Source organism: Carassius gibelio, chromosome B6 (genome assembly GCF_023724105.1).
Source record: "Carassius gibelio isolate Cgi1373 ecotype wild population from Czech Republic chromosome B6, carGib1.2-hapl.c, whole genome shotgun sequence".
NCBI lineage: Eukaryota > Metazoa > Chordata > Actinopteri > Cypriniformes > Cyprinidae > Carassius > Carassius gibelio.
Window position 1 is genome coordinate 24,294,803 of NC_068401.1, and position 11,930 is coordinate 24,306,732.

At 35.8% G+C, this 11,930-nt stretch overlaps 2 protein-coding genes across 3 annotated transcripts; both read right to left on the reverse strand.

Moving 5' to 3' along the window:
• Positions 1–486: 486 nt before the first annotated feature.
• Positions 487–7,215, reverse strand: sft2d2b (SFT2 domain containing 2b). The gene is made up of 8 exons (XM_052559269.1): positions 6,947–7,215; positions 6,610–6,699; positions 6,432–6,517; positions 5,462–5,543; positions 5,307–5,342; positions 5,093–5,151; positions 2,030–2,059; positions 487–1,626 (listed from the first exon to the last, which is right to left on the reverse strand). The coding sequence occupies exons 1-8, from the start codon at positions 7,007–7,009 to the stop codon at positions 1,587–1,589; spliced, it is 486 nt and encodes a 161-aa protein (XP_052415229.1). The 5' UTR covers positions 7,010–7,215; the 3' UTR covers positions 487–1,586.
• Positions 7,216–8,022: 807 nt separating this feature from the next.
• Positions 8,023–11,621, reverse strand: si:ch211-207l14.1 (E3 ubiquitin-protein ligase DZIP3). 2 transcript variants are annotated; one of them, XR_008154311.1, is made up of 5 exons: positions 11,207–11,621; positions 9,854–10,117; positions 9,020–9,118; positions 8,468–8,688; positions 8,023–8,336 (listed from the first exon to the last, which is right to left on the reverse strand). XR_008154311.1 is itself a non-coding variant. In XM_052559268.1 (4 exons), the coding sequence occupies exons 1-4, from the start codon at positions 11,399–11,401 to the stop codon at positions 8,581–8,583; spliced, it is 666 nt and encodes a 221-aa protein (XP_052415228.1). In that variant the 5' UTR covers positions 11,402–11,621; the 3' UTR covers positions 8,023–8,580. The 2 variants fall into 2 exon arrangements, 1 of the variants encoding a protein (XP_052415228.1); XM_052559268.1 differs by having other exon boundaries at positions 8,023–8,688.
• Positions 11,622–11,930: the final 309 nt, after the last annotated feature.

Here is an 11,930-nt window from a genome sequence, read left to right on the forward strand (position 1 = left end):
GAAGATCCACGCTGATTCACAAGATGGACTCATGTGTGAGGGCGTAAACAAGGGCATTCTGTCAAAGAGCTGTAGTATTGTGGAAGACATGTGGAGCAGAAATCAAATACTGGATGTTCTCTGCAGCGGGCGGCAATGAAGGGAAACTCGATCCAGCGACCGGTGTTCTAATCACAGAGCCACGCGCACGGAGATTAGAGGATTCAAAGAGTTTAAATCCGAGAAAAAGAGTCTCATTAGCGGTGAATCCACCGGCATATCAAACATCAGCAAACCAACCCTCTCTGACCTTTCACTAGCAGATGACTTACGCACATCAGTCAACTCATAAAAGTCTTAATGAGATTCACAGATGCATTGTGGGACGGGGCTTCTTAAATGACAGCACGTAAGTACAGTACTCATCATTTACAATACTGTAGGATGCACTCAAATGAAAAAGTAAAACTAGAATTGGAGAAGAGAAATTGATTCACATAGACTAAATGAACGTCAATAACTTTTAATAGCATCGATAGTTATAATGTCCATACAGTAGCAGTAGCAATTTTAAACACCTCAGATAGAAATCGTTTCATAGAAATAATGCAAATCTATATAATGAAACAAACATGGGCAATTAATTATCATGATGTAGGGGAAATTTCAATTTGAGTCATGATAAAATAATTCTGGAATGTACATTTCAGTCAGAAAAATATTTGTATACATATAAATAAAATGAATCTCTTCAGTGAATATATTAGTAGACATTTTAAAAGACAACAAGGAGGAAAACTACCACTGTCATTTTTTAAATCAATACAGTTAAAAGGAAATGTGTCTGTGATTTGAAAAAATAAGGACAGGCATAATAAACATTAATCAGAAAAAGGCACATCATTTTACTCCTAAATGCAAAGAAATAAATAGTTTTTTTGAAGACAAATGGACCATAAAGATATACATTGGCACCCTAATAAGAGTTTAATATTTGACTTATCTAATAAGATAACAATAAGTAATAAGACATTTCTGTCATCCTTTTACTTACCTATAATAGATAACTTCTGAATTAAAATATAATTGGATCAATTATTTAGAAAGCCCTTCATCATTGTCTTGTTCTAGCATAAAAAGAAATCAACCTAAATCCTAAAAAACTGCAAACACTGGTTACATTTCTACCCAATCTAATCCTTAAGTTATCCTTGGATAAAGGCAGAGAGGAAGGCACGTAAGAATGAATGATCACTTACACAGCAGTTAAAATGTAAAATAAGCTGCTCCATCTTGTTGCACCAAGCATGTCACTATAGGGCAGTGTCCAAAACTCAACCATTTACCTAATTAGATTATTTCATCCTTCATATTTCCCTACTTGAATGTAAAGCACAAGTGTGTGTGTGTGTGAGTACTTGTCTGTGTGTGCTTGTTCACACAGATGGAGAGCGTCCATCCATTGGGGAGAGTAAGGGGAGCCTGTAGTGTGGTGAGGTGTCTGTGCCAGGCTGCAGAGTGGGTACATGAGTGGCATTGAAGGTAGCACCGAAGCTGGAGCCAAAGCAGCACATAGAGAGACAGCCAAGGCCAAATGTAGAGGCATCTCACTTGAAGCACGCGGAGAACAACTTAATAATTGCATCCCTACATAAAAACAAACAGCCAAAGGTAAACAAACACCAAAGCCAAAAAACAGATGATTAAAAGTGCCTTATTTTGGCTGTGACAGAATTTAGATTTTAGTCTATGAAGCAATTATGTGAATTACAGACAATAGACACTTAAATTGCAAAACTGATATTTCAAAATGGAAATGGCAGATTTTAACAATTTTACATGTATATATTGTATAATAGATAAAAAAAAAAAAAAACTACAATAAAATTAGGTAAATTGGTCCAGTGACATACTTTGACATATGCAATTTTTTATTTTGTTATATCACTTAAGCTAATTTATTTGTAATTTGTCTCCTCAAGTGACTGTTGATTTGTGTCAACAGCTTCTTTTTTTTAATGTATGGTTTTGAAAATTTAAAGAAACCCACCTTGCAAAAGGAATGTAGGATAAGCTATACCTGTGAAATAAAAGGGATACAATTTAAACAGATCTTAAGCTACATTTTCACCTCTTTTGTTTTATGGGAACTTTCAACAGACATAATGATTTTAATACTGTACAAGTATATTCTATCATTCCCAACCTTAACCCTCACAAATAACTTGCATTTGTACAATTTCAAATGCATCCAGTGTGACTTATATGCTGCCTTCCTCATGGGGACCAAAAAATGTCCCCATAATATAAAAAAAAAAATCCAAGCTGAACTCACTGCAATTTGTGCATATTCAAATGACCACCCCTAACCCCGCACCTAAACCTACCACTCACAGAAAACACACAAAATTGTACGAGCAAGGTTGTACGAATTAACCACCTGATAAACTATGTACAAATTTGTCATGAGATAGTGTTGAAAAATTCAGGTTTTACTATCCTCGTGGGGACATTTGGTCACCATAACATAAGGTTTTACACATTTACACTTTAAATAAGATTTCAATTAAATATGGAATAACAGCAGCATTCACTTCATTACAGCTACCAGAGCAGGGCCACTATTGCCCTATTTTAATAGCTTCTTGATAAGAATGTCTGTTAAATATCTTCAGTGTAGATACAAAACCCCAACTGTTGCTAAAATAATTCTTCCATGCTCAGTTTCATGCGCTTTTGCATCTACAAGTTCTTAAAGGGTTAGTTCGCCCAAAAATGAAAATTATGTCATTAATAACTCACCCTTATGCTGTTCCAAACATGTAAGACCTCCTTTTATCTTCGGAAAACAGTTTAAGATATTTTAGATTTAGTCAGAGAGCTCTCAGTCCCTCCATTGAAGCTGTGTGTACGTTATACTGTCCATGTCCAGAAAGGTAAGAAAAACATCATCAAAGTAGTCCATGTGATATCAGAGAGTCAGTTGGAATTTTTTGAAGCATCGAAAATACATTTTGGTCCAAAAATAGCAAAAACGACAAAAATCAAATCAAATCAGTCTGGATATCCGGTTCGCGAACGAATCATTCAGTTCACCAAATGAAACTGAATCGTTTTAAACGTTTCGCATCTCTAATACGCATTAATCCACAAATGACTTAAGCTGTTAACTTGTTTAATGCTGACACTCCCTCTGAGTTCAAACAAACCAATATCCCGGAGTAATTCATTTACTCTAACAGTACATTGACTGAACTGCTGTGAAGAGAGAACTGAAGATGAACACAGAGCCGAGCCAGATAACGAACAAAACATTGACTCGTTCATGAGTCAAGAACCGTTTCTGTCAAATGCGTCCGATTCGTGAACCGAGGAGCCAATGATACTGCGCATGTGTGATTCAGCGTGAAGCAGACCGAAACACAGAGCATCTGAACTGAACTGATTCTTTTGGTGATTGATTCTGAACTGATTCTGTGCTAATGTTATGAGCCCAGGTAAACCGAAGGCTTGAATCAAGGGCAATCATCACCAATGATGCCATTACGTCGAGCGCAAAAGAACTGGTGAACCGTTTTCTTCAACCGGTTTATTGAATCGAACTGTCCGAAAGAACTACTGGTGATCTGAACACCGATGCAACCGGTTCTTCACTCGTGAACGAGTCAGTCTATTGTTCGTTATCTGGCTCGGCTCGGTGTTCATCACAGCAGTTCAGTCAGTGTACTGTTTGAGTAAATGAATTACTCCGGGATATTGGTTTGTTTGAACACAGAGGGAGTGTCAGCCATATTAAAAAAGTTAACAGCTTAAGTCATTTGTGGATTAATGCGTAATAGAGATGCGAACCGTTTAAAACGATTCAGTTCGATTTGGTGAACTGAATGATTTGTTTGCGAATCGGATATCCAGACTGCTTTGATTTGAACTCTTTCTCACAACAGACACGGAAGAGAAGACAATGCTGAATAAAGTCGTCGTTTTTGCTATTTTTGGACCAAAATGTATTTTCGATGCTTCAAAAAATTCCAGCGGACCCTCTGATGTCACATGGACTACTTTGATGATGTTTTTCTTACCTTTCTGGACATGGACAGTATACCATCCACACAGCTTCAATGGAGGGACTGAGAGCTCTCGGACTAAATCTAAAATATCTTAAACTGTGTTCCGAAGATAAAAGGAGGCCTTACATGTTTGGAACAGCATAAGGGTGAGTTATTAATGACCTAATTTTCATTTTTGGGCGAACTAACCCTTTCATGACATCAATAAACAACATATTTTTGAGCTTCTCGTTCTGGGACTTTAAAGATGATTTAACTCATATTGTATATTAGATTTGTTTAACATGGATTTAAAGGTGCTGTAGGAAACATGAGCCATTCTGAAACTTCTGCTAGACTTATTGACTGTACTACACAAATCCCCTCTTTCTAAAACCCACCCACTGAGACCACTGTAATCAGAAATGGAGCAAGAAAGAGGGCAGAAGAACATCATCTCTGTGCTGAAAAAATCAAGTGGCAAAATAGCATTTTGGTGCTTAAATTCAAATATCCAGTTCAACTCTCAGGCTGATGATACACTTGGCAACTTTTTGAGCAATGTTGCCATGCACGGAGACAAAGAGCCCATGACCAATCTAAAATATCCAAATGTAAATTTGTTACCCGTTCTCAATGGGGAAAGTGCCCAGGCAACATTGCTAAAAAAAGTTGCCCAGCAGAATTGGTCAAAAAGTTGCCCCATGTATCATCAGCCTCAGATTCCTGTTTCAAATATCTAGGCCCACTGAAACCACAAATTAACTTCTGAAAGCTTTACAAAGCCCTGGGCCATCTCAGGCGTGAAAGTTCAGGATGCCTATTACAGTGATATCTGTCAGGTAATAATGTCAGTCCAATTAAAAAAGTAAACATATCACTTACAGCACTGCATGGTTCAAAGTTCAAGGTATTTTTATTGTCTTATATCACTGGTGTTCTCACTTTCACTCGTTCTTATATATACACATTAATGTTTGTGTGTATTTGTACACGTACTCCATATATACAATTATAACATTTATAGAGTCATATATAAAAGAACGTAACTATGGCTGGTATCTTACCATGTAAAGGCCAAAAACTGGAGGATACAGAACAGCAGAGCAAGGCCTTTGTTATTCCACTAAATACAAAAACAAAGAAATGAAAAAGATAAGGAAAAGAAACAATTACATATAATAAACATGCAGATTTACACACTGTGTTACATAACATATTATGACACCAATTTTATAAGCCTAACAAAACAAAATCATGCTAAATAAGAAACCCACTTACCCAAAAAGCAGCACAGAAGGTTAGCACCAGGCATGTCTTTACAACAAATGTTTGGTTTACAGGAAAAGGAAAAGGGCCAATTAGTGAATTATATGACAGACTGAATCTCCCTGTGCATTACTATATGATATTTGTATATGTATGTGTGCTCTCACAATCATAATGGCAGTTGCCAGAGCTCTCGTCTTGTCACACATCCTCTTGAGTTGCTTTAATGGACCCGTTAAGAACATCGTGCTGAAAACAATCCACACCCAAAAGACCTCAGGACTGACTTACAGATTCTCACAGATGCTACAACTGCATTGCATTTTTTCACAAATGCTTTAACATGCTGTAAATGTTTGACATTCAACATTTACAGAGGTGGTGAACATGTTTTAATTCTCCTAAAAAAAGTATTTATTTTGATATATATTTGGGAACATATTCCATGAAAGGGTTGAAAATAGACATGATCTTTAATATTTCTTATTGTAATTTAGTTTTTACCTAGTTCTCATATGATTGGACAAAATTGTGGAGTTATTTTATTTTTTGAGCCATTAAAACTTATGGCTATCAGACATATAACATAAGAAAAAAGGTTTAGGTTTTTAAATGTCAAATGGTATAGCCCCAAAGATTTTGGTTTAACCCTTCATGATATTAAAAAATAAATCACACACACTTTCATTTTAATACAACTGAGAGGTTTGCAATAACTCATTTATGTAATAAGGAAAATATTTGATTAATTTTACTATAAAAATGATTACAAAATAGTGAATTAAACTAAGATTACCAGAGTGTTTTACAAGAAAATACTATTTCAGTTATCTACTTCATTTCATGTTTAACTCAATGTGTTATTTGCAGTTTCTTTGTAATTATTTGTGACCTTCTTTTGCAATTTCTCAGTGAAATGTGTTTCTACATACTTTTTCTTCAGTGTGCTTGTATCAATTGATATTTAAAAGTCACTTATTAATCAATTTGTTAAATTGTTCTTCAACTCAAACATCCGTATTTGTCACTGACCACATGCCAAAGCAAACATGGTGTACCATCATAAACAATGTAGCCAGTGACACACCTTGGGTGAAATAATATCGAAGCTGGTCAAATGAAAGCTGCATGACTCACCTTAAAATAGAAGCAATATTACCTAAACTGTAAAAGACAGCAAAGAGTGTCAGTCCTTTTCTGGGCACCCAAAGCAAGCAGGTTCCCTGAATGACAAAGTAAGGAAAGAGTAGACGTTTGGCCATTGTATGCACAATTAAAATAAAACGATATAAAACGACTGGTGGACTCCTTTTACCAAAACTGAACACAAGACGCCAGCCACAAAACACGCGAGGAATCCCTTGACGCGCGTGCCCCATCCCAGTGTTGATGCTTCATTCGCTTCCTAAAACAGCGTTTATATATATATTCATGTCCAACATAAGAGCTTTAAATCCATTTGATATTCATAAAGAGGCAGATATCAAGCTTTTGCTAATGACAGTCGCGTAAACACATGCACGCAACTAAACAAGTAACGTTACCAAAAGTCTAGATGCGAATTCAAAACGATATCTCGTCACACTCTGGACATAATTAGACGTAAACACATGAAGTTTTAACTCAAGTGTAATAAAGTAGACTAACGTTACCTGTAGTATGTTGAGGTCGTCACTTCCATCTTGGCCACTCAAAACTTTCTTTAATTTGTCCATAAAGGTTCAGGTTGATGGGGTTTTTCACAACAACCCCCCAAAAAGACGTTTCAAGTTTAAAACACTGGCTCGAAGCGACTTAGTTCGAGTGAATATGTATTCATTCGTTCTCTTTCCTGTTTGAAAGTGTAACAGGTGCACACGATGACTTCCGTGTGTAGCCACTACAACGATCACGCGACGTCATTACGCTCGACGTTCTGAATCGGCACGACGGGGTATTTCCTTTCTTTTATTGTATTTCTTTTACTGTCTATGGGTATCCACCTTTTTCTTTAACGCGGAAGTAAGCCTATGGGTGAGAACGGTAAAACTGTTTGCACTACAAACCAATGTGTTCATAATTACGATAATACATTAAAATAATATGATAAGGCACAGCAACTTTCAATATCAAGCAGCAAAACGAACGGGTTTGTTCAGCTTAAAATAGCTGGACGGAGTGGACGCAGATGAGACCGGAAGCCAGAACCATAGAATTTACAAAAGGCAGCTCATAGTTTAAGAAAAAGATCCGTGATTTGTTTGCTTTTGTTGTAAACATTTTTATACGCTTATTGCGTTTTGTATTACATCCACCCCGATTATATAAAGTATGTATCAATATGTTTCTAGACGATCCATTTTGAAATCTTAATAAAAGAGGTGTAACAAGTATTCAGAATTTACTTTATTTTTTATTTTTGGTGGAATTCCATTGCCGTTATTTTACTCATTTAAACTTTATGTATCTAAACATAACATACTCACGTAACAGCTTAGCTAGGTATTTACATTAACTTAAACTGTGCAAAATAACCACACAATAACTTGTTTAACCTCAAATTGTCTCACTATCATCCTGTATGTAACACATCAGATGCACTGATCTATAATATATATAGATCAGTGATCAGATGTTAGATAAAAATGGTCGTTGTTTAAACTTCATCAAAGACATAGGTTTATAATAAAACATGCTCCTTTGGTAAAAAAAAAAAAAAAAAAAAAAAAAACCCTCAAGGACAAAGATGACGACAACATTAAAATATATTTTATTGGCTGTTTCAATTAAAGTTTAGTAAACATCACAGGAATGCTATTTTGACTTGTTAGTTTTGGTAAGAATTGCCAAAAAAATTCCCAAGTAGTACAGCATAGTAAAACAAAAGCACATTTACTCAGATACACCTGGCAAATGCAGGCCTACACTTTTTTTGATAGTAGTTACATGTTTTGAAAACGGAACATTGCGAGTAGGCCTACTCTGAATTACTAATATAGCGAGGTACATTTTAAAATGTACAATTGTACAACTTCATAAAACTTGTGCAGTTTGCTTACATTCCTGCAGAAAAAGAAAAACACAATAGAAAAGAACACATTTTATTAATATGTAAGTATTTAAAAAAAAAAAAAAAAAGTTTTACACTTAGTGAAGTTAAAATCATTTAGCCTATGTACAAACAAATGCTCTACCAGTATGTTTCTCTGAATAACTTTATCCATGTCAGTTATCCACCATCATGTCTGATGTTTTGGTTAGCCATCTGATGTCCAAGGTAGTTTGAATGGGAGATGGCTGGAAGAGCTCAGGGCACTATTACTCTGGTAGATGTCCAGTACAGGGGCTCTGGCATGGCAACATGCTTTTGACACGTGGGACAGGTTTGCTTGGTCCACAGCCATTCCTCTATGCACTACACCAGAGGAGCACAGTATTTTGTTAACGTTTGGTTGTTACGTACAGTGCTTTCATCAACACATTCTAAAGCAGCTTTACAAAGGACAGTATCTCAGTACCCCAGTGAACAAGACAGGGGACAATTTCAAGTATTAAACTCCCTTAAGAGGGTTATGTAGAGTGAGGAAAAACTTTTAATAAAAATCAAATGCTCAGCAGCTAAAAAAGAGCTCAACTGAAAAGTCCAGGTTTCTGGGTCATTTATATTTGGCAATATTTGATTTCTGAAGTTGAATTTGATCATTTACAATAACCTGGCAACTAGTTTCTAAAGTCTGAACCTTTACCTCACTGTGGAAGCTGTGGGAACAGTGAAGCTTTCTGATAACTCCTCCTCCTTTGCGTAGGTCATCATGGCAGATCAGACACAAACTGTCTGCATCACTCTACAAAACAAACACCATTATATTTGATCAACATTACAAAAATGTAATTCCATTTCTCAGTTTTCTGTGAAGTAATCATTTAAATAAAGTGATAGTCCACTGAATGTCATCAAATATCTTCTATATTCTTAGATAAAAGTAATGGTTGCACTTTATTTTACAGTACGTGTACTTACATGTACTTATAGTGTACATAGTGTACTTAGTGTATTTATTCCATGGCGGAAACAAGCAAAAGAAATTACAAGATGTAAACTTCAGAATTTTGAGATATAAAGTCAGAATTGTGATATAGAAAGTTGCGATTTATTCTGGAAACATGCTGCTAACACAATAGAATGTGAATAATAATTTATACTTAAGTTAAAGTAGGCCTATAATTGCTTCGCAAATATATTACTAAGTCAAAACTAAGTATCTAAACAAAATATTCAAACATACTTGATTGAATGTAAAAAAAAAAAAAAAAAGTTGGATAAAAACCTGTTAAAAATTGGTTATAAATTTCTCTACAGGTTGTTTGCTGTGTGTTTTTAGCTTTGTTAATTTTAGCTTCAGGATATAACATATCTCGTAGTTCCACTGATATAGCCTCAGATTTCTCTAGCCTTGCCAAAGCATTGTATCATAACAATAAAATGATCTTATCTTATCTAAATGCTCTTGTGATAGCATAACCTATTGGTAATCATTAACATTTTTACACATTAAAAAGCAAAATCATATCACACCAACCAGAGACATGACATTGCGGCTCCTAAACCGAGCTTTTCTCTCCAGAGGCTCGTGCACCTCAGGGATGGTTGGGATGGGATGTGGGCGTCGTTCACATGCGCTGCTCTTGGTGTGTGCTTCCTCTTCTCTATTGGCAACATGGCTGGAGCGAGAGCATGGCCTTGCCTCACCGCTCTGAAGCCAGTGGCTCAGGTACGCTGGCCTAGGGCTAGGGCTTGTGGTGGCAGCGTGCAGACGGCTCAGATGCATCGCATTCAGCTGAGCCTGAAAAATATGCATGCATGCAAAATACTAAGGGAGAGGCACATACATTGTGTTTTCATTAAGAATTTACTACAGTATAAAATAAGTAGTGAAAAGTTTATTTTGAAGAAATTGCTCCTTTTTTTTTTTTTTTTTTTTTTTTTGTATTACACAAATTTCAGCCAGTGGAATCCAATGTTGCTTTATTTGCAACAATATTAAAAAAATAGTTTTGTTCCACTGCTTGTCAACTTAACAGTTAAAAAAAATGACAAGAAATGCATTGAATTCAACATTAAATTTTCAAGTGGGTCTGAAATAGTATTATCTTGTTCAATGTTCTCAAATAGTTTTTGCTTACCAAATCTGATAATAGAATTTGATAATAAAGAATAATGATAGAATTAATTTTTGGGCAGTATCTCAATAATGGCAGAAGTTGAGCTGCAGAAATCCACTTTTGTTTAAAATATGATGTTCCATACTATCCAGTATGTGAGAATGATACAAAGCATTTTATATGATGAGCACACATGGAATGCAAGGGCAGAATTTTATATACTTCTTACTTGTTTTTCAATCAAAATAAATATAAAAAAAATGTTCCAACTTCAATGCCATTTTTGACGCAGACACAGCACAAACAGAAACTCTATTATCAAAATGTCTAACTCCATTTTGATCAATTTTGTCCAAACAGTGGAAGGTAATTTCTGGATAAACTGCTCTTAAGAGTTTGGATTATTTGTATTACTTAATTGGGAAATGACAGTAACTAGTTATTCCCGAGTGAAAACTGTTTTAGCAGCAATTTTTTTTCAGTGCATATGAGACATAGTTATAGAACATAGAGAAAAAATAAAAATAATAGTAAACAGATATAAAAATGCTAAATTAACTAATAAGATAAGATAACTAAATTGCTTTATAGGAAAAGCCATATTAAGCAAGTGTGCTTTGAGATACTATTTAAGAACTGTTAATTGAATCAGCTGCTCGGTGACATTCTGGTAGAGAAAGCCAGAGCCTGGCACCATAACAAGTGGTTTGTTTCTGCTCTCATTTAAAAGCCTGTATGCCATACAAACTACACACATAGTGGGTACTAACCGGACATGGAAGTGAAGCTCTGCGACTGGCCAGTGATCGACTTGGAATTGGGACATCCCAACTGCTTTTCCTCTCAGCCTCTGGCTCCTCTTCCTCTTGTTCTTCTTCTTCCTCTTGCTCCTTCACATCTTCCTGCCTTTCATATCCTCCCTGAAATGTGGTAAAGATTTCATCTTCCTCTTCCTCGTTCTCCATGTTAAACAACCGTAGCTGTCTCAAGGCTTTGAGACGAATAACTATGAAAGAGAAACTGCGAGGAGCAGCAGCGGCTTGAGGCTTGCGACTGGGTTCTGGACGGGCCTTGTATTGCTAAATAAGCCTCTGTAATTAGATCCCCTGGTTTTCTTATCCCATCTGTTTCCTCTGGAACTCTTAAGCCTTATTGAGACGACACAGGGACCGATGCAAGCTCCTTTAGCTCCTCAATAATCTGTTTAGGAGAGAGGTGGGGACTTGGAAGAGGAAGGAGGGGATTCTCAAAGCTCTCTGGAAGAATCCCGCTCCAGATCGGTTCAGAATATTCTAAATAATTTGGAGAGCACACTAATAGAAGGCATTGTTGGAAAAAAGTAAAAAATCTGCAAAAAGATATCCAGTTTGCTAACTCTGTTATAAAAAAAAATTGACTAAGAAACATTTGTTTTTTTTGTCTTCAGATTAATGAGATGTTAAAATAACAATTAAACTTTAAGAAATTTCAGAAAATTCTTTGTGGTTATTTTCT

Bases quoted from the DNA above. Each gene is read 5' to 3' on its own strand.
- si:ch211-207l14.1 (XM_052559268.1), bottom strand. From the start codon at position 11,401: ATGGAGAACGAGGAAGAGGAAGATGAAATCTTTACCACATTTCAGGGA. The intron at 10,118-11,206 runs GTTAGTACCCAC...CATATTTTTCAG, and splicing joins GAGCTTCACTTCCATGTCCG to GCTCAGCTGAATGCGATGCA. The intron at 9,119-9,853 runs GTTGGTGTGATA...TTTGTTTTGTAG, and splicing joins GCCGCAATGTCATGTCTCTG to AGTGATGCAGACAGTTTGTG.
- sft2d2b (XM_052559269.1), bottom strand. From the start codon at position 7,009: ATGGACAAATTAAAGAAAGTTTTGAGTGGCCAAGATGGAAGTGACGAC. The intron at 6,518-6,609 runs GTAAAAGGAGTC...TTTGTCATTCAG, and splicing joins GCGTCTTGTGTTCAGTTTTG to GGAACCTGCTTGCTTTGGGT. The intron at 5,152-5,306 runs GTAAGTGGGTTT...TTTTGTATTTAG, and splicing joins CCTTCTGTGCTGCTTTTTGG to TGGAATAACAAAGGCCTTGC.